This window comes from Sinocyclocheilus rhinocerous, unplaced genomic scaffold (genome assembly GCF_001515625.1).
Source record: "Sinocyclocheilus rhinocerous isolate Xijiao unplaced genomic scaffold, SAMN03320098_v1.1 scaffold185, whole genome shotgun sequence".
Lineage (NCBI taxonomy): Eukaryota > Metazoa > Chordata > Actinopteri > Cypriniformes > Cyprinidae > Sinocyclocheilus > Sinocyclocheilus rhinocerous.
The window spans coordinates 630,828-657,824 of NW_015662163.1; the positions used below are offsets into that span (position 1 = coordinate 630,828).

General features: G+C 36.3%; 5 protein-coding genes across 5 annotated transcripts; 3 read left to right on the top strand and 2 right to left on the bottom strand.

The window, feature by feature from the left end:
- Positions 1–4,132: 4,132 nt before the first annotated feature.
- On the bottom strand, positions 4,133–5,299 carry LOC107727593 (basic leucine zipper transcriptional factor ATF-like 3). The gene is made up of 3 exons (XM_016537496.1): positions 5,069–5,299; positions 4,708–4,812; positions 4,133–4,503 (listed from the first exon to the last, which is right to left on the bottom strand). The coding sequence occupies exons 1-3, from the start codon at positions 5,141–5,143 to the stop codon at positions 4,318–4,320; spliced, it is 366 nt and encodes a 121-aa protein (XP_016392982.1). The 5' UTR covers positions 5,144–5,299; the 3' UTR covers positions 4,133–4,317.
- Positions 5,300–6,717: 1,418 nt separating this feature from the next.
- Positions 6,718–10,083, top strand: tatdn3 (TatD DNase domain containing 3). Its single transcript, XM_016537600.1, has 10 exons — positions 6,718–6,920; positions 7,378–7,410; positions 7,513–7,586; positions 7,713–7,794; positions 7,894–7,956; positions 8,773–8,882; positions 9,060–9,115; positions 9,201–9,313; positions 9,586–9,666; positions 9,758–10,083. Exons 1-10 carry the CDS (start codon positions 6,864–6,866, stop codon positions 9,887–9,889), a joined length of 801 nt encoding a protein of 266 aa, XP_016393086.1. The 5' UTR covers positions 6,718–6,863; the 3' UTR covers positions 9,890–10,083.
- Positions 10,084–10,208: 125 nt separating this feature from the next.
- Positions 10,209–10,770, bottom strand: spata45 (spermatogenesis associated 45). The gene is made up of 2 exons (XM_016537601.1): positions 10,414–10,770; positions 10,209–10,313 (listed from the first exon to the last, which is right to left on the bottom strand). Exons 1-2 carry the CDS (start codon positions 10,649–10,651, stop codon positions 10,264–10,266), a joined length of 288 nt encoding a protein of 95 aa, XP_016393087.1. The 5' UTR covers positions 10,652–10,770; the 3' UTR covers positions 10,209–10,263.
- Positions 10,771–13,168: 2,398 nt separating this feature from the next.
- Positions 13,169–16,523, top strand: LOC107727568 (feline leukemia virus subgroup C receptor-related protein 1-like). The gene is made up of 5 exons (XM_016537466.1): positions 13,169–14,035; positions 14,965–15,109; positions 15,532–15,672; positions 16,202–16,269; positions 16,518–16,523. Exons 1-5 carry the CDS (start codon positions 13,376–13,378, stop codon positions 16,521–16,523), a joined length of 1,020 nt encoding a protein of 339 aa, XP_016392952.1. The 5' UTR covers positions 13,169–13,375.
- Positions 16,524–17,620: 1,097 nt separating this feature from the next.
- On the top strand, positions 17,621–25,805 carry LOC107727652 (feline leukemia virus subgroup C receptor-related protein 1-like). The gene is made up of 10 exons (XM_016537598.1): positions 17,621–18,602; positions 19,527–19,671; positions 20,094–20,234; positions 20,764–20,831; positions 21,673–21,776; positions 22,295–22,405; positions 23,194–23,299; positions 23,559–23,670; positions 23,757–23,821; positions 24,555–25,805. The coding sequence occupies exons 1-10, from the start codon at positions 17,955–17,957 to the stop codon at positions 24,636–24,638; spliced, it is 1,584 nt and encodes a 527-aa protein (XP_016393084.1). The 5' UTR covers positions 17,621–17,954; the 3' UTR covers positions 24,639–25,805.
- Positions 25,806–26,997: the final 1,192 nt, after the last annotated feature.

Consider the following 26,997-nt stretch of genomic DNA (forward strand, 5'->3'; position numbering starts at 1 on the left):
TCGCCTGGCAGGGGGATTACGGTGAATTCGTCATTAAAGACCCGGAGGAGGTGGCACGACTGTGGGGCGCCCGCAAGTGCAAGCCCCAGATGAATTATGACAAGCTCAGCCGAGCACTCAGGTGAAGACTAAATCTGCTTATAAAATCCCATCGCAATGGACAATAACATTGTGTATTAGAAGGACCTCTGCCGCTTTAAATACTCGCGCTTTAAAGTCAGATGGATTCTGATTGGCTGTCAGTCAAGTAATTCCAATAATATATCTGTTTCTCATTATCATTATAGCGGTGATGTGGATGCCGCTGTTGTCATTGAATTAGAATGATTACTAACACATTAGTTATATAGTTAGCATTGTAGTCGTCCTTGGTGTGAATGGGCCTTATCACTTTTGGTAACATGACAACTTAAGATAGCACGCTAGCTTAGCAAGAAGCTGACACACTATGCCAGTAGATAGTAGATATATACTGCATATTCAATCATGTCATCATTCAGTTGTGCTTAGAGTGTCAACTTGACATGCTAGCATAAATGTAGAACGTTAGCTTAACAAAATGCTAACAACCAGACTGATGATGCATATTTATGCTAACATAAAATAGCATCATAGATTAGCAACTTGACAACATCAGATTATTGACATCAACTGTGAATTTTAGTCAAGTCTCTCTTGTGGTTCATTTTAGTGTTTGTGTGGTAACCATTAGCTGAGTTGCTTCCCATGAAGAGCAGTTCATCTCTCTCACTTTAGTCCATTTCAACTTGCTAGAGTTTGGAATAAAGCTAATGAATTTTGTACAAAATCAGCATTTTGTAGCTGTAAACTAAAGCTTCCAGCTCAAGGTAAAGTAGGCTAATAATGCTGCCAGTTTTATCTTTGCTCAGTCTAGAGCGCTTTGTTTCTCTGATGATTTTATGTGCTCTTGTTCTATTTACTGACTTTGTGTTGATCAACATTTTATGTCTTTCTGTGTTAGTGTTCCTCCCAGTATACCATGCCTTTTCCTTTTTCTGTCCTCGTCTGTCATCCGCAATCTGCCTGTTTGTCTGTCTCTTCGTGTTATTCAACACTTTGGACCGGTCACCATGGCAACCTGCAGATGCCCACTCAAACCTTCTGAACCTGCCTTCACCATCCCAGAATAATCAAGCCCACTTAGCGCTCATCAACCATCACTTACAGGACTAGTGTGCGTCCTGTACTTCCGAGAACTCTTTTCATTTCTCAAAGAGAAATATGGACATATGAATGAAAGAGGAAGGGAGGGGGAAGAAGAAAGGCAACAGAAAGCTGTGTACAGTTCAGATGTGAACCAGAAAGTTCTTCAGTGTCACAGCAGAGATCGCGGAGGGAATTTGCCTCTGTTCAACACATGTGGAGGACACAAAACATGTCCTCTAAGTTAACTCTGAAAAATATGCACACGCACACATACATTCTACTGTGACCTCACATTGACTTATTCAAGCTCTGTTCAAAGGGTTAGTTCACCCAAAAATTAAAATTCTGTCATTAATTACTCACCCTCATGTCGTTCCACACCCCTAAGACCTTCGTTCATCTTCAGAACACAAATTAAGATATTTTTGATCAAATCCGATGGCTCAGAGAGGCCTCCGTTAACAGCAACACCAACCAAACTCTCAAGATCCATAAAGGTACTAAAGACGTCATTAAAACAGTCGACGTGACTACAGTGGTTCTACAATAATTTTATGAAGCGAAGAGGATACTTTTTGTGCGCAAAACAAAACAAAAATAACAACTTTATTCAACCACCTCTGAACAGATGGACTTTAATTTCACCTCCAAATTTATAGCTAATCCTAGAGATTCACATACGTTTGCTACTCACAGATATGTAATATTGGATCATTTTCCTGAATAAATAAATGACATATATAAAAGTATATATTTTCATCTCATTTGTTTGATTGGGTTCTCTTTGTCAACTTTCAGGACTTGCATGAAAATCTGATGATTTTTTGGGTTATATTTATGCAGAAATATAGAAAATTCTAAAGGGTTCGCAAACTTTCAAGCGGCACTGTACATATATATGATACATATATTCCATTATCCTTCAAAATATGAAAGACGAAACAAAATGTTGATGCTTTACTCATCCAGGAAAAAGTATTTTTAATGACAGTCCTGTAGTGTATATTACAAACCTCACGTTTAAAAAGATTGGTTTTCCCTCAGGGTGTATATATTAACGATGAATGCATTTAGCGAACAGTCTACGTAGACCACTTCCTTGCCAGTACAATGGAAATGTCCCTTCTTCTTTTTTCTTTTTTTTTGCTTTGGGGGAGCTCAAGGAAGTGTAGGTTCAATGGGAACTTCAAGGTCCACATTCTTCTTTAAGTTCCTGTAAGGTTTCCAAGAGTTTTGAGATGCGAGGGCAACCACCTACAGTCGCTACCAGGAACTTACAGATCAGGAAGGAAAAGTTACCATAACAGATTTTTTTTTTCGGTTTAAGACACACCCTTAATTTCCCAGTTCACAATACGTATTTGCATGCTCCTCTATTCAGATTTTTAAAAAATATGCACTTTAAAGGCAATGCTAAACAGTTTATGATAATCGTCTCTACTTCCTTTTATTTTCGTGTGTGACAAGAAGAGATATCCGCGATCACTAGCAGATATCGATGATACTGGTGGTCATATACAAACCGATGGCTTTCATTCAGTGTACATTAGATAATTAAAACTACATTTATTATAAGTATAATTTAAAGCAGCTATGTCTATTTTCAGTAGATGTACATATTATAAATATAATCTATTTATTATAAAATATATAGGCCTAGATGTAAACTAAATATAAGGATTATATAAAATACGTCGAAATTTTTAATTTAATGCAAGTTGATTAGTAATGTGTCCACTAGAGGGCATAACAATCAAGCAATTGTGGGTCACAAAACAGAAGACATCATTGGTTACTATATGTACCCTGTAAAAAACACACACAAAAAAACCAACAACAATAGACACCGTCACAAAATTTGTAATGGTTGTACTGGTTATGATGGGAATTATTTTTATATGATAGGTTTTATTAGAAAGAGTAATGGACCCTGTGGGTTTCTACTGGTAATGGTCACCTTCTATTGTTGGCTTGTTAAAACCATTAAATCCTAACGGAATATGTCCCAAAACACACTACAGAACACCATTTTTAATGGTTTTAATGGTTAAAAGTTGATGGTTTGTAATGGTATTTGTAGTGGAAACCATTTGAATTTCTGTGATGGTTTCTATTGTTTTTTTTTAGCAGGGTAAACACACAGAAAGCCAGAATGCTTAAGACACCACTTTTACAACAGAAGGTTTAGAGCTTATCCATTATCCACACATTATTATTACAGTTATAACATAAATAGACGCTGAGTTGCAGGACATGCACTGGACTCTCATTTCCGCTTGTCTTGATGCAGCTAACATTTCATTGATGCAAACGTTGCAGATGTTTTGTAATATTGCACCAAATCAACCAAGGAAACAAAAACATATGTAAACTTTGAAGCAGAGATAACAGTTGCCAATCATGTATGATTTAATTTGTTAAATATGTGTACAGTATCTCACAGAAGTGAGTACACCCCTCACATTTTTGTAAATATTTTATTATATCTTTTCATGTGACAACACTGAAGAAATTACACTTTGCTACAATGTAAAGTAGTGAGTGTACAGCTTGTATAACAGTGTAAATTTGCTGTCCCCTCAAAATAACTCAACACACAGCCATTAATGTCTAAACCGCTGGCCACAAAAGTGAGTACACCCCTAAATGTAAAAGTCCAAATTGGGCCCAATGTGTCAATATTTTGTGTGGCCACCATTATTTTCCAGCACTGCCTTAACCCGCTTGGGCATGGAGTTCACCAGAGCTTCACAGGTTACCACTGGAGTCCTCTTCCACTCCTCCATGACAACATCACGGAGCTGGTGGATGTTAGAGACCTTGCGCTCCTCCACCTTCGCTCATGGGCTTTGAGGGCATCTGTCAAGCGTTGCTGTTCCTCTAACAAAAGCTGGACTTCCTTCCTCAGCAGGCTGTTCTCCTGTTCCAGACATTCATATGCCTGGTTACTAACCATAACCATGACTTAATAATTCACTTGTATGTTGACAGAAAACACTGCATACTGAACTCAAAAGCTAATATTTCAGAATAAAAAAAAATAAAATTTGCATGCTGCTAGTATGCATAAATACCTTGCATGTTTACAAGTATACTTAATTTATCCTTAAATGGAAATTCGGACATCATGAGCATCAAATGTAAGCGACTCTATCTAGACATAAACTCAGTTGACATTGTGCCTGTGGACCTTGATGTTGAGGTCATACCACAGTTCAAGACAGGGCACAGAGTCTCATGGGCTTTGAGGGCATCTGTCAAGCGTTGCTGTTCCTCTAACAAAAGCTGGACTTCCTTTCTCAGCAGGCTGTTCTCCTGTTCCAGACATTCATATGCCTGGTTACAGAACATTTCAGTATGTTAAAAAACCACATCAATCATATGCATCAATGAGCATTTGATGTTTTTTCCAATGTCTGCCCACAATTACCATCATATGTCTTCATGGGGCAAATAATCATTCTACCTGCAAATTTACTGAGAAGTACAAATGCTGAAATCAACATCTTTTATATTCTATATAATGTGCAGCTTGCAAACCTCATGCAACTCATCAGCTCTCTGAGTTTGTCTTTTACGGCTCCTCTGTGCAGCAACTCGGTTCTTTTCTCTTCTTTTCGACCTTTTCTCTTCATCATCAGAGCTCTGAATCACAATCATATGTTATGGTTGTTATTATATGTTGTTTCCTGAACATTAATGAGCAGGATTATCTCATTACAACAGAACAAATCACAAACAGTAAACCACAAAATCATTTTGGGTGGCACAAATCAGAAAGATGAGAATGTATCTGTTATAGAATGCATATTAGTAATTAGGCACATTTTTATTTTAGGTTATAAACTTATTTTGTAATTACGTAGAGAAAATGAAACAAGAATAAAGAAGCCTCACATACCTCACTCTTGCGAAATAACTGGAAATCTGGAGCATCATTTCGTGTAAAGTTACTTGTCGCACTGAAAAGTGACATGACAGGTGCAAAAGAGCACGAGCACAATAAAGACTTCCGTTCACGAAATTTGATGGAAAATGAAGGCGAACTATTATGTCGTTTTAATTAGCGCATAGTTAGGCATGTTTACACTGTCAGTCAACATCCCTCAGTAACATTTCTTGCAAATGCCTTCGGCGGATGTTCTTTGAAGTCACGTGGTGCTCTCGAAAACTCCAATAACTTCAGGCGGTGCGAGTGTTTTTGTATTTTTAACGCTTTTGGGTCATTCCTAGAAATTACTCTCTTTTCCATTTTGAAAAGGTGATTTCTGAAAGCTTGCTTTTTAAAAATTTTTAAACAGGCAATGAAAGTCCTTATGAGTAAAAACAAGTGGGCTAACGTTAATAGCCTATGGTCGTATATGGTTATGCATTACAAAAGGTAATATGATTGACAGTTTCAGTTTGGCCATTTCTAGTCTTGCGCTCAAAGTGACACTATAGTAAGTTTATCAGAAGTAGAATTTAATCCTATCAGAATTTAATCAATCAGTTTACTTAACACATTTAGGCAGTTATAAGATATTGGCATATATACAAGATATTTGTAAATGTGTTTAGAATTTTGTTTTTAATCATTGTTCACTTATGATACAAAAAGGGCCGTTAGTCCATGTTTAATTGGCTCATTTGTTTAATAAAAACGTGTTCAGTGCCAGTATTTGGAAACCAATGCTGGTAGACCAACAACACCTTGTGGTATGAACCTGGACCACATCAGCACAACAGTTCTCTAAAAAAGTAATTTATTGTAATGGAAAAAGAAATTGGTGTAGCACTTATTTTTCATTTTTAACTATATGCACAAAGTATTTCTTGAATATTTATTTGGTTGCGTATTTGCTTTGGGTAAGAGTTGCGTTTGCAGGCGGTCTCTACAGTTTTCTCATCCAGAATGTCATTTATTGTGCTGTCATAGTCTGAACATACAAAGTAATGGTTAATAATGTCATGGCTTGGGTTTGCAAAAAGTGTAATGAGTTCTCTAAAACTGACAGTAACTTACCTTCACAATAATCCTCCGACACCTCGTCCCAGGACAAGCCAGCAATAACTAGATTTTCTTGCACTGTGAATTCAGAGTTCTAAATGATAAAACAGACAAATAAAGTGAATGAAAAAACAAAAACACAGCAACAACAGCAGACGTCGTTGTCATAAATAACTCCCATAATTGGTTTCCACAAAAATACCACAGGTAAAACAGATGGTGTTTCTACAGTAAAACCATCGTACACTTAATAAAGACGAAAAATAATTGAACTGACATCTCTTTTTTTCTACTAGACTTACCACAACCATTTCTTGCAGCAATTTAGCTTTGTCCTCCTCGGAAATGTGGCATTGGCCATCGAGCAACTTTTTAAATAAGTCTTTATACTTTTCAAGCTGTTCACGAACGTGTTTTTTCGACTTGACATTTACTCTAAAATCTGCCCCGCTCTCACGATCTGCCTCCATGACTGCCGCAGCGCTTATTTTTCAAAATAACTCCTGGAAACGGAAGCAGAATGTGTTACAACGAAACAAACCCTGAGAGAAACACTTCAGCGGAAGAAACGTTCCGATCTCCATCGTGAAGACGCCGAACGGACAGAAAATGCCGTGGAGATCATGAAAACAAGAGGTTTAATAACACGTTTTATTGACAAATTTACACAGAAACGTGCTCAAAATATTTTATATACACTAACATCATGGCTAGAGGGTTTATTGACTGTCACTGTCACCTGTCAGCAAATGAGTTTACACAGGTAAGAAATTGCGAAATTCTTATCTTTAAGCCATAAACACAATGTCTTTATGAGCGGATCCATCACCGCTTTGTAAATGTGTAATACAGTCTTACAGAAAAACCCCACCTAAACCAGCCTCAGCAGGTTTGCTTGTCTCAACTGGTTTAAGTTGTTTATTTTTTTCAGCAGGTAGTTCAGAGTGATCTCATTGATTTGCACAGTACAGTATTAGTACAGTATTTATAATAAATTGGGCCACTTTTTGGCCGGATGAAGTTACAATAATAAAATCAAAGACAAATGCTATTATATAATATTAAATGTAAACTGTTGTAGGCTATGTTGTCAGTATCATTGTGTTTATGTAAACTATATGCAGACAAGGGGTTTGTTGCCACACCAAACAGAAATCATCTGCACAGATGTTTACAGAATCTAGTTTATATATTAAGTTATTTTAAATGTTTTTCCATAGGATATAGATGATGTCCTTTTGAGAGCTAAAAAGGTAAGCTTTTGTCAATCCTAAGAGGACAAATCAATAAAAGCTGACAAACAAGACTCTAATGTTGCAACAATGACCTCTTCTGTTTAATTAATGTAATTTTAGGCTGGACTGAAAGCTCTTGTGTCAGTTACAGAGGGAGCCAGTGAGTTTGAGAAAGTTATTCAGCTGTCAAAAACGTAAGCTTTGTATGAGAACATTCTCACTGAGGAGTTTGGAATGACAGTGTTCCAGCTGCACACACACCACATATGCTTACACAGCAATGGACACATGCAGCTTTACTAATATTGTTTTTGATATAGCTATCCTGGTTTTGTGTTCCCTTGTTTTGGCATTCATCCCCTTCAAGGATCAGGGGAAGACTTGCACAGTGTCAAGATTCAGGTGAATATAACATAACATGACATAGAAAGATAGGTTTACCATGCTTCATGTGCTATATTGTGACCTTTTAGTGCAAAAATATTAGTTTTGTTTTAACAGGACCTGGAGCCATTCCTTCCTTTGTTCCAGAAGTACAGAGCTGATATTGTTGCAGTCGGGGAGGTAAAATAAGATATTATCTTTTTTGGACAATTTTCAACAGACACTGCTCAGGATTTTTAGAATATTATATCATTGTTATGTTAAATGAAATGTCCTAACACTTACCAAACAAAAATAAAACATTCAGCTTATTTTGATTACATTGTTTATATACAAATTAGAGAAGTAATTTTAAGGAATGTGAAATTAATAAAGTGAGAAAAAGTAAAGAAGTCCTTAGCAAACTTCCAAGGGGTAATCAATCAGATTTAAAATGATTTACAATGAGGCAAGACAAGCTTTAAAAAAAAAAAAATAATAATAATATTCGATTTTAATGTATATTAAAATAGAAAAACATTATTTTACATCATAATAATATTTGACAATATTAAATAAATTTTTTTTGATCAAATAAATGCAGCCTTGATGAGCATAAGAAACTCATTTAAAATCATTGTTCTGATCCCAAACTTTTGACTGGTAATGTGTATATATATTTTTTTTGTAGAGCTAGAATCTAAATTAATAAAATCTTCTAACTCCATATTTTATCAGGTAGAAATTGTAAAGACATTTTTTTTTTAATCCTTACAAAGTTATGGAGCCTTCAAATATTGTTATATACAATGGAGGGCCTTGGAATCGAAAAGGTTGAGAACCATTGGTCTGGGGATAATAGTAAAAAAAAAAAAAAACATGAAAATCGTACAAGACTGGGGAAGCTAGGCCTCACATTTCTAATGTTGATTTTAAATCTTGAGTCTCAGTATTGTAGTTAACCTACTTGTTACATAATGTGATCCATTGCTTGCTAATATTTTTTTCTCTTCACAGATTGGTCTTGATTTTACCCCCTGGTTTGCAAATACTGCTCAAGAGCGTGATGAGCAGATAAAAGTCTTCATAAAACAACTTGAAATATCTAAAGAACTGGATTTGCCAGTGTGAGTAGCAACATGACTTTCTATTGGAGAGTAACAGTAAATCATTCAAGCAGCTCAGAAATGGTTACATGGTTTGCTACTTTTTACCATTACTTGGCATAGCAACATATATTGTACATCCTGAACTGACTGTTCATTTCGTAGTTTCATAATTCAGTCCATTCTTTTATCTTAAAGGAACGTACATTCCCGCTCAGCAGCCAAGGTTACCATAGCCACAATGAAAGAACTAGGTAAGAGATAACAAATCATTATGTCTCTGTGACCTTTTTCAGTCGCAGCTGAATTTCTTGCGTAATTCTACTTTTATGTCTTTAGGGATTAGACAAGCATTATTGCATAATTTTGCCGGCAAGCCATCAGTTGCTATGGAAGGGGTTCAGGCTGGATTCTGCTTCTCCTTTCCGCCTGCTGTCAGCAAAAACGAGCAGGTTGGATAAGGATTCTAATTTAATTACCATTATGCTTGTGTGCCATAAAATCATAGATAAGTATGATAAGTATGCAATAAAGACATGAAGCACATATTAAAGAATGACCCAGTTCCACGTCACATGTCATTCACTTCAAAAATTAGTACATTCTGTACATATGATTGTATGTTTGAACCGGAAATTATGTATTATTTAAACCTATGTGACACACATGAGGTTTGGCATAAGTTTTTTTTCACTACTATAATGATACTGTATTTCAAATACAGAGAGCAAAATTAATCAGACAGATTCCACTGGAACACATTTGCCTCGAGACAGATTCTCCAGCCTTGGGGATTGACAAACATGTAAGTCCTAACCTGTTATTATAATCTGATTTTCTGTACGACTGAGATGTTTTGAAGCTCACTGTCTGTGTTTATCTTCTTATTGCCCTAGGTTAGAAATGAGCCCGGAAACATAATGATCTGCTGTGAATACATTGCAAAGGTTAAGGGAATATCTTCAGACGCAGTTATGGAAGTCACAACACAAAATGCCCTTCGATTGTTTTCTAAGTTAAAAAGCTAGAATTATTTTGTTTATATAATTTAATTTTGTTAATAAAGAGCTCACTCGGAAAACAAATGGACTTAAAATTAATGTCTAGCGCTTTCAAGCTTTCTGCAAATTTACTGTAAAAGTATCATAAAAGGATCGATTCGATTAGTGCATGAACCTTTCAGACTGGTTTTGTGAGCTGGATTCAAACTAATTCTCCCTATTAATACATTATTTAAATGTTTTTCATTTGTGTTCCTTTCAGAAGAAAGCCATACAGGTTTTGACATTAAGGGTGATAAATTACATTTGGACATTTTTAAAAAATAAAAAATATGAAATAATCCACTGTTTTATTGCCAGATCGCTTCATTACACGTTTATTGCTGTCTGGAGAAAAACATTTACTCTTCACAGAGGTTGATTGCAGTTCCTAACACCTGATGAGTTTTATCTGGAAGGACAAAAAAGATCGTATTTTACTTTATCATATGTCGTATATAACCTTTATTAGTTAGAGTTGAAGTTTCAAACGCAGTTAAAGCTCGTCTTACAGCTGTCTTCAAAGTGTCTTCGCTCGGGATGTCTGGTGTTGTTGTCGCTGTCCAACCAGGAGGAGCGCAGCTCGGTGCGCGCGGTCTGCAGCGCGCTGAAGTCACAGGTTTTCTGGAGGTGACAAAGGAAGTGTTTTCTTTCAGGTAAATTCCAGAACCTACTGGTTGTCTCCACGCGACACCATGTCTCCCTCTGCATATTGAACTCGTACAGTTGGTCTTGCTTTGATTTTGACATTGTTATTAATCATATGTAGGCTACTCGTTAAGTCGAATTAGCATGTGGCCATTTCAGTCCTTAATGTTTAAACAGCTGTAACCATGGTAACCAGACATGTAGCCTTCCTGTAATGTGTGTCGCCGGAAGTTGTTTGTATATTGCAGGGTTGCCAGCTCTGTGTAACAAAAATAGCCCAAACAAGCCCCGTGGCCCTATCCAAATATCCAAACTCAATGCCACTTCTTCCATACCTAAAATACATATACAGTCAATGTTATGCATTGTACATAATTTCAACTCGAAAATCACCAGTAGTAATCAAAAACAGAAGCTCACAGGCCGCTCCCTCACAAAAAACTCATAATCTAGCGCAGTATTATCATTGGTATATGTAAAATATGTAGATACACCCATGTCAAACCTTTAAACCGCGGGGGAAAAAACAACCCGCGGAAATAGTTTACATATAGCCCAATTCCGCGGGAAAACCGCGAACTTGGCAACACCGATATACTGTATCATTGCAGGTGTTAAAAACAATTTGACCTATTTTTCAGAATTCACCAGTAATTAGGGCTGCGTCGTTGGCTGAATGTTTTTGAACGGACACCTAGACATCAAGAAATAATGTATTAACGTTATTTTAAGATTATTAGGCCTACCTTTAGTCATATTGTATCAACAATATTTTAATGATATGAATTAAAAAAGCAAAAACATTCACTATCCCTAAACATATCCTCTGGCCAAAACTCAGTAGCCTGTAGATTAAAGTATAACTTTAATCATTAACTTAAAGGCTTTTTTACTGTTAAAAATAGGTTTGTCAGTGGAATGAATTCAACACGATTGATGTTATGGTTTCTAACATGTCTTTAAAAAGAACAATACTGAAACAGCATTGTCAAACTCAGTACATGTCTTTAAAAATGGCATTGAACATTATGTAATCTAGCCTGTTTTACACTGTCATGTTAGCTTTGACAGACTATGTTTGTAAAAGACTCCCACATTCCACCAAGCCCAGACTGAACCTAGCCTACACTGATATCGCCTTGACCTTTATGCTATTTTAAAAATATGGAACAAAGAAAAAATAATGTTTTTTATTCACTGCCTCAAGAACAAGAGGTATTACTTAGTCGCAGAACATTATTAGCTGCAAAAGTGACAACTTTTACAGCGTTTTCAGCACTTGTTTTCAGATTGTTCCAGAATGTTAATGTATAATTTAAAGTTTGTGTATAATTTATAAAATGTAAAAAAAAAAATTGGATTGAACAAAACCTATTTAATCCATCCGGTCACAAAGGTTTTAATTTATAAAGCTCTAAAAACCTTACTGACTGATGTTTTAGTGCACTTCCTGCAAATATGGAAAAAAATAAAGGGTCTCAATTAAATATGTGCAGTTTCACATGGTTAGTGCAAATTGTCACATGACCAACTCAGTTTAATTCCTGTTGGCACCTTGAGAAGATGATGGCTGCATCAAAGCTCCAAAACAAAAGTTTAGTAAAGTATGTTAACATAAAGATATGACAAAGATTTTTGGTACACATTATCTTTAATGTGTCTAGTATTAATATATGAATTCACATATATTCAGTTTTGTTGAGTGTGGTCATAGAATGAGTAAACATCTTGATGGTCACAATAGTGACCGGTGGGATAACAGTGAATTTAGGTATACAATATAAATCCAATTGCAGTTGTTAGTGAAGATTGCACTAAAATGTTGCAATGGCAAAATATTGCACTAAATTAAAAGTTAAAATGTTACAAATAAGTTACAATATTGATGTTGTAATACTGGTAGCACTAATATAAAAAAGTTATGATATATGTTACAATAAATTTTTATGACTGCAGAAATATTCAGTATACACATTATCCACCGGACACAATTGTGACCGACCATAAAACACATTTTTTCACACACTTTTCCTAAAAAAAAAAAAAAAAAAAAAATAATATTTATTATTTCAAAGGGTTACTAATGACACATCATTTGGATATTTTCATGTATTGGGGAGGCCAGCCAGACCACCAGCGCTTGGAATATGACATGACTGTCAACCACATAGCTAAAAGATTAAATGGGCATGGGAAATCAGGCACAGACTTTCCCAAAAAAAAAAAAAAAAAAAAGATTGATAATTTCAAAGGGTTACTAATGACATATAATTTTGTTATTTTCATGTCTGGGAAAAATTGGGATTAAACGGTTAAAGATAGGCTACCGCTTCATATGTAGCCTATAACATTATGGGAAAGAAAAAAATTTGCGTAAAACGCCATTCAATGCAGCTCGCATTTTTCATAGTCTACTTTAGCAGTGCAGATGTGCTGTAGAAGCTCTGTAGGGAGATGGGCTACTGTCTGTAGGGCTCGCTCGCCTACTTGCCCCGCCCCATCTGCAGTCTCATTGGTCCTCGCCGAGCATATAAACCCACTTACTGTATTGATCAGGGTAAGCAAATCCGAGGAGGATGTGCGCATCACGCCATCATCACTAACATGCTGCTGAAGCCGGTGGTAGTGATCGGGAACGTGGCCCCAATTCAGTCCGTTAAGTTGTAATTACAGCGTTATTATCAAGTGGCGCATCTGAAAACGTCATCATTATCTCTTTATCTCATACGCTTACCGCTTCAGGAAGAGAACTAGGCTACACATCTAGTCCAACCTGAAATAAACTAGAATTGTTTATGTCTAAGTGAAGGGGTTTATTTTGCCGAAATGGTGGCAGGTGAGTTTCTTCAGGAGCAGCATGTTCTGCCCGACAGCACACCTGACGGCGGTGTCACTGAAGGAAATACAGACGAGGACAGCGGCTACAAGGAGCTTTCCAATGGACCGGTCCATATAACGCTGGATCCGAAGGCGTTGGAACAGGAGCTTCCACCTCCGGACGAAAAAGAGGCGATGCTGCCCGGCGAACAGAATAACAAAGCCCTGGAGACGAGACTCTACTGGAGGCGGTTTGCCGTTCTCGCGGTGTTCAGCCTCTATTCGCTCGTCAACGCCTTTCAGTGGATCCAGTATAGCATCATTACCAACATCTTCATGGACTATTATAATGTATCAAGCATCGCGATTGACTGGCTCTCCGTGGTCTATATGGTCGCGTATGTGCCTTTAATCTTCCCCGCGACGTGGCTGTTGGATAAGAAGGGGCTGAGGATGACGGCGTTGTTAGGGGCCGGACTGAATGCCCTGGGCGCGTGGGTAAAGTGCGCCAGCGTGGGGCCAGGCCTGTTCTGGGTCACCATGACCGCCCAGATCATATGCTCTGTGGCTCAGGTGTTCATCCTCGGCCTCCCCTCCAGAATCGCGTCGGTTTGGTTCGGCCCGAGAGAAGTTTCCACGGCCTGTGCCACAGCTGTGTTGGGCAACCAGGTGTGGCTTGTAAATTATATGCCATTAACGATGAATTTGGTTAAATATTACTCGACATTTGACATATTACCAATGCCACTTGCTTTTGTATTTAAAATTACGTACAGCTAAAGTCAGGTTAACATTATTAATAATTTCACGTTATGTTGTTTGTAGCATTTTCCCTTCTAAAAAAAATACAATGATTTCATAAAAATATCATAGTATCCTCTAAAATAAAAGCTGGAAAATCCAGCTGGATTCAAACTGGACTTTTGCTCTAAACAGGTCTTTTAAGCATTCAGCTGGTTCAAGCTGATAGTCAATTTTTATTTTGCATTATTTTGTAATTATTTCAATAGAGCGACAAAATATATCATCAGGTTTTATTAGTAAAAATAATTTTATTATAACATTATTTTAAGAGACAGGCAAGCGACAACATTATTTTATAATAAAACATATTATGAGATAGACAAGATAATCTTTCATTAATGTTTAACATTAATCATTTTATTACTTTAGAAGATAGAGAAGATAGTTTATTGTCAACTTTTTCTTATAAAATAACATTATTATTTTATAATTATTTTAAAGGTACAGTTCGCCAAAAATGCAAATTGCCATTCCAAACCTGTATGACTTTCTCTCACTCTTTTGTGGAACACAATAGGAGCTATTTTAAAGAATATTGGTAACAAAGCAGTTTCGGTTTCCATGTTATTATTTTGGCGGGAACTATGGTAACCATGGTACATTTTTTTTTTAAGGGTGCTAAGCATTTAAATGAACAGTAATATGAACACTATAAGACTGTAACACTATAACTTGAAGTGTGACCTGAAGTATTTAACAGTGTGTATTTATCATTCTTAAAGTGTCTAGTGATTTATTATTGTTTTATATACTGATTTGTTTATTAAACAGTGTGTAATATGTTTCTTTTTCAGCTTGGTGTAGCCATCGGTTTCCTGCTCCCACCTGTACTGGTTCCCAACACAGCCGACGACAAAGATCTCATGGGCCACAACATCAGCATAATGTTCTATGGAACAGCTGGAGTTTCAACTCTGCTCTTCCTTCTAACAATATTTGGTAAAAACTAGTATCTACATTTCACATTGTTAGAACTTTTTTCCAGCAGTTGAGAGAAAGAGGCAGAGCATAAAGAAATAATTGCAACCGATGCATGTAATAATGCAAATCATGCAATACAGCCTTTTCTCATACAGTCTTCTGCATGCTTTTATGCCATTATAGTTTACAATACACAACCAAGTTGCAACTAGTTGACTTGGAAACATCTTGCACAAAATCTTTGCATAAAATGATGTGTCATCTGTCATCAGAATATGGAAAAGAGCTGTTTTATAAACATAGACAAGAGATTTGTATGCAAGAGTGATTAATATTTTAAAGAGTATCAAAACGAATACAAGTACGTTAACCCCTCATAACAGCTGTAGACATGTTCAGTAGTAGAAGTTCATGTGTGTCTCTCCCATTCGTTTTCTCAGTAATTAAGGACAGACCTCCACTCCCACCCAGCAAAGCACAAGCTGTTCTCTCCACCGGTCCAGCTGAAGACTATTCATACAAGAAATCAATCATCAACCTCTTCAAGAACAAGCCCTTCATTCTGCTCCTCATCAGCTATGGTGAGAAAGACCATTATTTAATGCAAAATTAAAATTCTGTCATCCTTTACTCACACTTATGTCATTCTTAAAACTGTATGGCTTTCTTCTGTGGAACAGAAAAGCAAATTTATTTATTTGAATAATTTTATGTATTTAATTATAATAAATGTAATTTTCAGATAATTTTATATATGTTTATATTTTATTTTTACTTGTGGCAATAATGGATAATTAAAACCTTATTTATTAATTATTTTAATTTTAATTTTAGGGTTAACTGTTCCTTTAATCTCATCTTAATATGTTCCCCGTGCTTTTATTCACACACTATACACCATTTATTATGAGATGGTTAGTTATTTTGTCATGTATAGGACTTATAAACTTTATTATTAACTTTAACTTTTTAACAGTAATAATACAGTATCAGCCTTCTCTAATGCTACAATTTCTGTTTCATTATATAGAAAGTTCTGCACTTCAGCAAGCATTGTCAAATCTTTTTTTTTTTCAACATAATTTATAAAATATTTGATATTGTTTTTAGGCATCATGACCGGATCGTTCTACTCTGTATCTACACTTCTCAATCAAATGATAATTTCGCATTATCCGGTAAGTGACCTTTGATAAACTCGGCATGAAAATGCCACGTGCATGTGTGTAGGAGTCTTTCTGCATCCGTCTCAGGCGCACTTTTTGAAGTGTTTGCCGGGAATGGGCGGCTGGTCACCGCTTTATTGTCCAGGCTCTTGCAGTTCATTAGCCGCTTTTCATGCATGCCTGCTACTCATGACAAAATCCAAATGAAAAGACAAGCACTGTGTACATTCCCAAGTTTGATGTGTCCGAATGTTCTGCAGGCTTAAGTTTAGTGACCACACACAATGTGATATTTCTTACCGCGCATAACACTTCCATATCTGGTTGTGAGGTCCATTTGAAAGACAAAACATTGAAAGTTAGTCAAAAGTGTTGTAGACCAGGCTCAGAAGAATACATTCTGGGCTCGCTTGCAACAAACCCCTTAAGCTATAAATACCCTTAGTTGTAATTCTAAACAAATGATCGCTAAGGGTTTTCTTGACTTAAAGGGGTTTGTTGCAACCAACTACTGGTTAACAAACTGAAGGCCTGTTGAAATATATAGTTCAGTCATGAAACTCTAGATGGCGCATTCTGACGGGGTGTTAACGTAACTGATGATATTCAGAGAGTTAAACGACTTGGCACAAGCTGATTGGTTCATACTGCATATGCAGCCAATGAGCTTACTGCCTTGCATTTATATGGCTGGCTAGCATTCACTTGAGATTCCTGCAGCGCGCTTTCAGAGTTCTCTGAAACCCTCCACCTTCCCCAGCTCCACCTGTATAGATCTGCTACGGGGTTATTTTATATGCTATTTATGCAGCAGCAGTATGTCTTAAATACTCATGGCACCGTATCGCCATATGCATTGGCAGTAGCAAGTTCCTGTACTTGCTTGCAGCAGCAGCAATAATCTACAACTACAGCAATAACCAACAGCAGCAGCAATTCAGCAGCAGCGTAGCAGATCTGTTCCGCCAAGACCAAATACATTAACATTGTCATATCCATCACCATGTTAAATCTTCCGAGAGTTGTCATGATTGAAAATAATATGGAATAAAGAAAAAAATTTCAAGAGCAAGAGGTAGGCCTAACATTAGCTACCAGACAAAAAAATGACAAATTTAGGCTACGTGTTTTCAGCATGTGTTTTTTTTTTTTTTTTAGATTGTTCCAGAATGTTTATATATAAAGTTTGTGTATAGTTTATAAAATGCAATAAATTTGGTTTGAAAATTAAGATACCACTTCTTATGTATGGGGAAAAGAAAAAAGTGCCTGAAGCGCCATTCAACGCAGCTCGCATTGTTTCTAGTCTACTTAGCAGTGTAGATGTGCTGTACTGTAGGGCTCGCTCGCCTACTTGCCCCGCCCCATCTGCATTCTCATTGGTCCTTGCCAAGCCTATAAATCTACTTACTGTAGCGGTCGACGAAGGAAGGCGGAATAAGCAAATCCGAGGAGGATGCGCACATCACGCCATCATCACTCGCATGCTGCTGAAGCCGGTAGTGATCGGAAATGTGGCCCCAATTCAGGCTGATAAATTGTAATTACAGTGTCTTATTTGCGTTATTATCAAGTGGATCATCATCATCTCTTTGTCTCATACGCTTACCGCAACCGGAAGAGAATTACACATCTAGTAAATTTTTATACGAACTAGAATCGTTTATGTCTAAGTGAAGGGTGTTAATTTAGTCGAAATGGTGGCAGGCGAGTTTCTTCAGGAGCAGCATGTTCTGCCTGACGGCGCTGTCACTGAAGGAAATACAAACGAGGACAGCGCCTACAAGGAGCTTTCCAATGGATCGGTCCATATAACGCTGGATCCGAAGGTGCTGGAACAGGAGCTTCCACCGCCGGACGAAAAAGAGGCGATGCTGCCCGGTGAACAGAATAACGAAACGCTGGAGACGAGACTCTACTGGAGGCGGTTTGCCGTTCTCGCGGTGTTCAGCCTCTATTCGCTCGTCAACGCCTTTCAGTGGATCCAGTATAGCATCATTACCAACATCTTCATGGACTATTATAATGTATCAAGCATCGCTATTGACTGGCTCTCCGTGGTCTATATGGTCGCGTATGTGCCTTTAATCTTCCCCGCGACGTGGCTGTTGGATAAGAAGGGGCTGAGGATGACGGCGTTGTTAGGGGCCGGACTGAATGCCCTGGGCGCGTGGGTAAAGTGCGCCAGCGTGGGGCCAGGCCTGTTCTGGGTCACCATGACCGCCCAGATCATATGCTCTGTGGCTCAGGTGTTCATCCTCGGCCTCCCCTCCAGAATCGCGTCGGTTTGGTTCGGCCCGAGAGAAGTTTCCACGGCCTGTGCCACAGCTGTGTTGGGCAACCAGGTGTGGCTTGTAAATTATATGCCATTAACGATGAATTTGGTTAAATATTACTCGACATTTGACATATTACCAATGCCACTTGCTTTTGTATTTAAAATTACGTACAGCTAAAGTCAGGTTAACATTATTAATAATTTCACGTTATGTTGTTTGTAGCATTTTCCCTTCTAAAAAAAATACAATGATTTCATAAAAATATCATAGTATCCTCTAAAATAAAAGCTGGAAAATCCAGCTGGATTCAAACTGGACTTTTGCTCTAAACAGGTCTTTTAAGCATTCAGCTGGTTCAAGCTGATAGTCAATTTTTATTTTGCATTATTTTGTAATTATTTCAATAGAGCGACAAAATATATCATCAGGTTTTATTAGTAAAAATAATTTTATTATAACATTATTTTAAGAGACAGGCAAGCGACAACATTATTTTATAATAAAACATATTATGAGATAGACAAGATAATCTTTCATTAATGTTTAACATTAATCATTTTATTACTTTAGAAGATAGAGAAGATAGTTTATTGTCAACTTTTTCTTATAAAATAACATTATTCTTTTATAATTATTTTAAAGGTACAGTTCGCCAAAAATGCAAATTGCCATACCTGTATGACTTTCTCTCACTCTTTTGTGGAACACAATAGGAGCTATTTTAAAGAATATTGGTAACAAAGCAGTTTCGGTTTCCATGTTATTATTTTGGCGGGAACTATGGTAACCATGGTACTTTTTTTTTTTAAGGGTGCTAAGCATTTAAATGAACAGTAATATGAACACTATAAGACTGTAACACTATAACTTGAAGTGTGACCTGAAGTATTTAACAGTGTGTATTTATCATTCTTAAAGTGTCTAGTGATTTATTATTGTTTTATATACTGATTTGTTTATTAAACAGTGTGTAATATGTTTCTTTTTCAGCTTGGTGTAGCCATCGGTTTCCTGCTCCCACCTGTACTGGTTCCCAACACAGCCGACGACAAAGATCTCATGGGCCACAACATCAGCATAATGTTCTATGGAACAGCTGGAGTTTCAACTCTGCTCTTCCTTCTAACAATATTTGGTAAAAACTAGTATCTACATTTCACATTGTTAGAACTTTTTTCCAGCAGTTGAGAGAAAGAGGCAGAGCATAAAGAAATAATTGCAACCGATGCATGTAATAATGCAAATCATGCAATACAGCCTTTTCTCATACAGTCTTCTGCATGCTTTTATGCCATTATAGTTTACAATACACAACCAAGTTGCAACTAGTTGACTTGGAAACATCTTGCACAAAATCTTTGCATATAATGATGTGTCATCTGTCATCAGAATATGGAAAAGAGCTGTTTTATAAACATAGACAAGAGATTTGTATGCAAGAGTGATTAATATTTTAAAGAGTATCAAAACGAATACAAGTACGTTAACCCCTCATAACAGCTGTAGACATGTTCAGTAGTAGAAGTTCATGTGTGTCTCTCCCATTCGTTTTCTCAGTAATTAAGGACAGACCTCCACTCCCACCCAGCAAAGCACAAGCTGTTCTCTCCACCGGTCCAGCTGAAGACTATTCATACAAGAAATCAATCATCAACCTCTTCAAGAACAAGCCCTTCATTCTGCTCCTCATCAGCTATGGTGAGAAAGACCATTATTTAATGCAAAATTAAAATTCTGTCATCCTTTACTCACACTTATGTCATTCTTAAAACTGTATGGCTTTCTTCTGTGGAACAGAAAAGCAAATTTATTTATTTGAATAATTTTATGTATTTAATTATAATAAATGTAATTTTCAGATAATTTTATATATGTTTATATTTTATTTTTACTTGTGGCAATAATGGATAATTAAAACCTTATTTATTAATTATTTTAATTTTAATTTTAGGGTTAACTGTTCCTTTAATCTCATCTTAATATGTTCCCCGTGCTTTTATTCACACACTATACACCATTTATTATGAGATGGTTAGTTATTTTGTCATGTATAGGACTTATAAACTTTATTATTAACTTTAACTTTTTAACAGTAATAATACAGTATCAGCCTTCTCTAATGCTACAATTTCTGTTTCATTATATAGAAAGTTCTGCACTTCAGCAAGCATTGTCAAATCTTTTTTTTTTTCAACATAATTTATAAAATATTTGATATTGTTTTTAGGCATCATGACCGGATCGTTCTACTCTGTATCTACACTTCTCAATCAAATGATAATTTCGCATTATCCGGTAAGTGACCTTTGATAAACTCGGCATGAAAATGCCACGTGCATGTGTGTAGGAGTCTTTCTGCATCCGTCTCAGGCGCACTTTTTGAAGTGTTTGCCGGGAATGGGCGGCTGGTCACCGCTTTATTGTCCAGGCTCTTGCAGTTCATTAGCCGCTTTTCATGCATGCCTGCTACTCATGACAAAATCCAAATGAAAAGACAAGCACTGTGTACATTCCCAAGTTTGATGTGTCCGAATGTTCTGCAGGCTTAAGTTTAGTGACCACACACAATGTGATATTTCTTACCGCGCATAACACTTCCATATCTGGTTGTGAGGTCCATTTGAAAGACAAAACATTGAAAGTTAGTCAAAAGTGTTGTAGACCAGGCTCAGAAGAATACATTCTGGGCTCGCTTGCAACAAACCCCTTAAGCTATAAATACCCTTAGTTGTAATTCTAAACAAATGATCGCTAAGGGTTTTCTTGACTTAAAGGGGTTTGTTGCAACCAACTACTGGTTAACAAACTGAAGGCCTGTTGAAATATATAGTTCAGTCATGAAACTCTAGATGGCGCATTCTGACGGGGTGTTAACGTAACTGATGATATTCAGAGAGTTAAACGACTTGGCACAAGCTGATTGGTTCATACTGCATATGCAGCCAATGAGCTTACTGCCTTGCATTTATATGGCTGGCTAGCATTCACTTGAGATTCCTGCAGCGCGCTTTCAGAGTTCTCTGAAACCCTCCACCTTCCCCAGCTCCACCTGTATAGACATATAGACACAGGAAGTGCTCGTAATTACTAGCATGATTGAAATGCTAATTTAAACTCTTAAAAACTCTTTCTTTAGGGTGAAGAGCTAAACACAGGGAGAATCGGCTTGACTTTGGTGGTGGCTGGAATGTTTGGCTCCATACTGTGTGGAATCTGGTTGGATCGTACTAAAACCTATAAGTATGTATATCTGGCAAACCGAATATTATTTTCCTCAGATATTTAGATTTTAATTGAATTTAAATGGCTTTAAAGTATTTAGCTCTGGCACTCATATTAGTGTCTGATTTTGATTATTAGCTGCTAATCTTTTAATCTTAATCTAAAATTTCTCTTTTTAAGATGTGGTCCCATTTTGGCAAAATATTGTGGACAAACAAGGTCCGTTTTTATTGTCAATAGTTCAGTGATGTATGAGGCACAGTTCACACACAAGTCTCTTTCAAACCAACCAGCTTTCGTTTGGTCAATTCTTTTGGTCAATTTGTGTGACCAACTAGAACTGCGAATGGCGAAATCCCCATGCTCATGAGAAATTCCAGATTATTATTGAAAGAACAATGATAAATGTGACCACACGTTTACTCATTTTTAATAGGATTAACCTTCGTCACTTAATTTTATGCATTTACTGTTTATTTATCAGATCTGAGAAAAGCAGCATGTCAGAGTTTTAAATTTTTCCTCTCGTCCTTTAGATTGACTACATTGATCGTCTACGTCCTGTCCTTCATTGGAATGGTGGTGTTCACATTCACGCTGAACTTGGAAAATCTGCTTGTTATCTTTTTTACTGCTGGTGTCCTAGGGTAAGCCTGCTACTAGAGTTCAACTTGTGTACCTGTTACTATCATTTCTGAAATTAGTATCTTGATTCAAAAGTCCAGACAGGTCACTGTTCCTTTGTTCTCTTACCACACACAGTTTGTATATACATACTCTTTTATATATATGTATTTGTTTGTATTTTATATAATTATACTATATTATCATATATAATTAACATATTGTGTTATATATTATACTTTTATATTACATACACTAAAAATTTTTTATATTATATATATATTCAGAAAATTACTTCTAAAGAAATTAATACTTTTATTCAGCAAGGATAAATTAATTTGATCAAAAGTGACATTTATAATGTCACAAAAGCTATATTTAAGATAAATTTAAAACAATCTATTTCAAGTAAACTCCATTTTTTGAATGTTCTGTTTATCAAATAGATACATATCAAATATATATAAATTATGTAATATTATTAACACACACACACACACACACACACACACACACACACACATATATATATATATATATATATATATATATATATATACACACACAATATTTTATTTTAATATTTATTGATCAAAAGCAAGTGTTTTAGGACATTTTTGTGAACAACCCAGTGGCACAGTTGTGTGTGTAAAAACAGCAGAAGTGGTCACTGGTCAGGTTTTGCTTCCCCATTGTTGTGTGATTCACTTAAACATGTTTGTACATGTCGTACGTTAACTTCTCACATTCAAATAGTTTTCACTGCCAGGTAGGTGTATTTGACTCATGTTACTTCTGTTCTTTTCTAAAGGTTTTTTATGACCGGTTACCTTCCCATTGGCTTTGAATTTGGCGTCGAAATCACATACCCTGAGTCGGAGGGCACATCATCTGGTCTTCTTAATGCATTTGCACAGGTATGTAGGACCTGCTCATTCCTGACTTGTTTCATTTTTGCAATAAGCTTTCAGTTGATCATTTCCATACGCCATGGTAACCACTTTCAATTTGAACAGCCTGGTAAGATGCACACCCACACTAAAATTGATATACTTAGTTCTTCAGCATTTCCTCTATGTATCCTCTAATATGTTAAAGAACAGGTTTAGAGTCTTCTTGAATAAGTCATTGTTACATACATATTTTTGCCTCATACTCTACTGTCTTTAATTTTAGGTGTTCGGCATCATTTTTACTCTCATCCAAGGGCAGCTTACCACAGACTATGGCCCACTCAGTGGAAACATTTTCTTGTGTGCTTGGATCCTCCTTGGCATTGTTCTAACAGGTTCATTTTCCTATTTACAGGCCTTTCTTTCATTAATCAGTAGTGTTACTGAAGAGCATTTAGAAACTTCTGTGTTGTTTTTACAGCTCTGATTAAATCAGACCTCAAAAGACACGGCGTCAACGTGAGCAATATAAACAAAGGACAAGCAGTAAGTTAATCTGATTTTAATTTCCAGTGTTGCCTCTCATCACTTTTGTGAACTAAACATGCCAAACACCAAGAGGCTCAACCGTGCTAATCTTGATAATATGAAGTGGAAGATATCTCAGTACATTTATAATCAGTTAAGAGAAAGATCAAAGTCAAAAAGGACAAAAGCCATGCTGTGTGTCTGAGAAAACTGGCCAAACTAATCTATTAAAAATGTGAACATTGGTACAGGGAAAACAGGCATTTTGTCTAGCAATAATAGAGTAAAATGTAATGTTAACGAATTGGATTTCTTTATATATATATATATATATATATATATACACACACACACACATTTTTTAATTATTAGTTTTTTTTCTTAGAAAACAATTATAATATAAAACCGCACACATCATATTTTATGGTCAATGCACACTACCATTCAAAAGTTTGGGTTCAGTATGATTTCTTTAAAGAAATTAAAGTTTATTCCGCAACTTTTATTCAGGCATTTATAATGTTACAAACATTTCCATTTCAAATAAATGCTGTGCTTTTAAACTTTCTATTCATCAAAGAATCTTGGAAAAATGTATCGTGGTTTTCACAAAAATGTTATGCAGCACAACCGTTTTGAACATCAGTAGCCTGATGTTCAAGATCATAGTTTTTGTCAATTAATTGCCATCTTTAGGGAAATGAAAAAGAGTTACAGATCTTAATTGAACACATATTTGTCTCTCCTGAAGGCTCCTACTGAGCTGCCTTCTGAAAAAGCGTCCAGTGACGTCAAGCTGGAGTCTTCTAGCTTACCTCATGAGACTTCAATTTAATTCTTAAACGTCTCCAACAGCACATCAGACATCACAACCGATCACAGACTCTCCTGAGATGACTTGAAATCTCCTTGTTTTGCTGTAATGTTGATGTTATAAAGAGCTTTCATTGAAAGCGGACAGTGATAATTGTTCACAAATATGCTGTGAATTCATTTCTCCAAATCTAGGCTGAAACGTGTACATACAATCGGTCTCAAAATTATACATGCATGATGATACTTTCTATTTTATTTCAAGAATCGTGGACCAAATATTAGGTATTTAACAGGGCTTGTAATGGCCATATGCACAATCCTGTTAGTGTGTCTGGAACAGCATGTTTGTTTGCTTCGTCTCAAAGGACCTTTCTGATTGTGTGCTACTGTGAAGCAATGTTGTTTATTTCTCACATCTGCTGTTGCATTGCAGAACATCTACATGTAATAGTTCCACAAAGGCCATAAATTCCCATTTTATTTATTGAGGATGACGAAGATTGCCCATGCATTAAATGAAGAGTGTTCTATAAACCGAAAAGGCTTATTATGTCAAATGTAGTGCATGGGTAAACATAAGTGAGTGCTATTCCCTTACCATGATGAGACTGACGTCATTTCAAGTGCTTACGCAGTCATTGCGAGATAAAATCAAATGTCGTGTAGTGCTTTTTTGACCTGAAAAACATACTTGTTTAGACTTTTCTGGAGAGCACAACTCAATCTGACAGCATTTGTATCGCATTAAGAATGTGTTTCGTTCAAAAAGGAATGCGATCCATTTACAAGAGTGTGTCGCTGACGGGCCTAGTGAGGTTTTATGAAAATGTCATACCTCAGATGTGTGGTAGAAAGAAGCACTGTTATTTTATAAGCCTAGGTTTGCCTTTTATGAACTAATTTTTGTATTTTAGATGCATATTTATTGGAAAGATTGCTTTTTAAGAATTGTTATTGTATTTATTAATTTTTGTTTCAATTTCTACTGTTTCTACTTAGTAATATACTTGTCGGTTAATGAAGGCAGCTGTGTAAACTCGGGTTTCATTGTCACAAATGATGCTGGGAAATTCACTGTAGAGTAAAACTCTGTGCGAGAACTCATTAGCATTACACTCTGAACACTGGAGGAGTGGAAGTGTCTCATGTTTCCATCATTGCTGTTGTAAAATAATAAAACGAATATTGCTAAAATTCAATGATGCAGTTTGTTGATTAAAAAAACAACAAATACTGATCCAATAAAATGTTAAATAATACAGATGTAAATATATTGCAAATATTTGTAATATACAAGGGTTTTCATGTGATCATTATTATCATTCTCATGTGACATACCCCCATCCTAACATTTACAATGCCATCTATGGAGTTTCTTAAGAGACCCAATTCATACAGTGAGAAATTAACATCATGAATGTATAAAATATTATTATAAAACCGATAGTTCCGGTCCTTGATTCTTATTGGCTGAGCCACATTCGAAGCTGTTGTAAATTACTCCTTTGTTTACGTTTGTGTGTTGCTTGGCAACCACTTTGTTGCAACCACAACTGTCTGATTCTGAGGAACTACATTGATTGGTGGAAGAATAATGTTTTTAGGGTTAGTTCACCCAAAAATGAAAAGAAGCTTGTGTTTTACTCACCCTCGATGCATCCTAGGTGTATATGACTTTCTTCTTTCAGACGAATCCAGTCGGAGTTATATTAAAAATCGTCCTGGCTGTTCCAAGCTCTATCATTGCAGTCAGCGGGTGTTGCAGTTAAACAGTCCACAAGTCCTCAAATAAAGTGCGGGCATCCATAAAACGTGCCTCCAGGGGTGAATAAAGGCCTCCTGTAGCGAATCCATGTGAATTTATAACAGCTAAGGGGGTTTTAGGCACTCCGTTTCGCGTTGTGCCTAACAATGCCCCTTAGCTGTTATAAATTCACTATAAACCACGCTTCTTGGGGCTTATTGCTTTATTCTAACAATTCATGGATTCTATTAAGTTTTTTTCTACCAATGTTTTTTCTACTCATTATAGTAGTGTAAGTTAAGATTTATTATTTAATAATTTTTATATTTACACTGTTTTTCTCTAAACATTTTCAAAGGCCCACTACTACTCTATTGTAGCCACTTGAAAACATCTAAATATTTCATAAGATTTCTTGAAAGACGTTTTAGAAAGTAAATAAATCTGTATTCAATTATTATGATGAAGTCAAACATACAATTTGTGATTAGTAGGCCTATGAAGTTTACAGGAAAAGCAGGCTGAATGAAATGCAAACCTCTAGAAGGGTTGGAGCAGGTTTACATTTAGAACTCTAGCGCCCTCTAGTGATCGTACAGGACAGCTATAATTTATCACTTCGCTTTAGATGTGT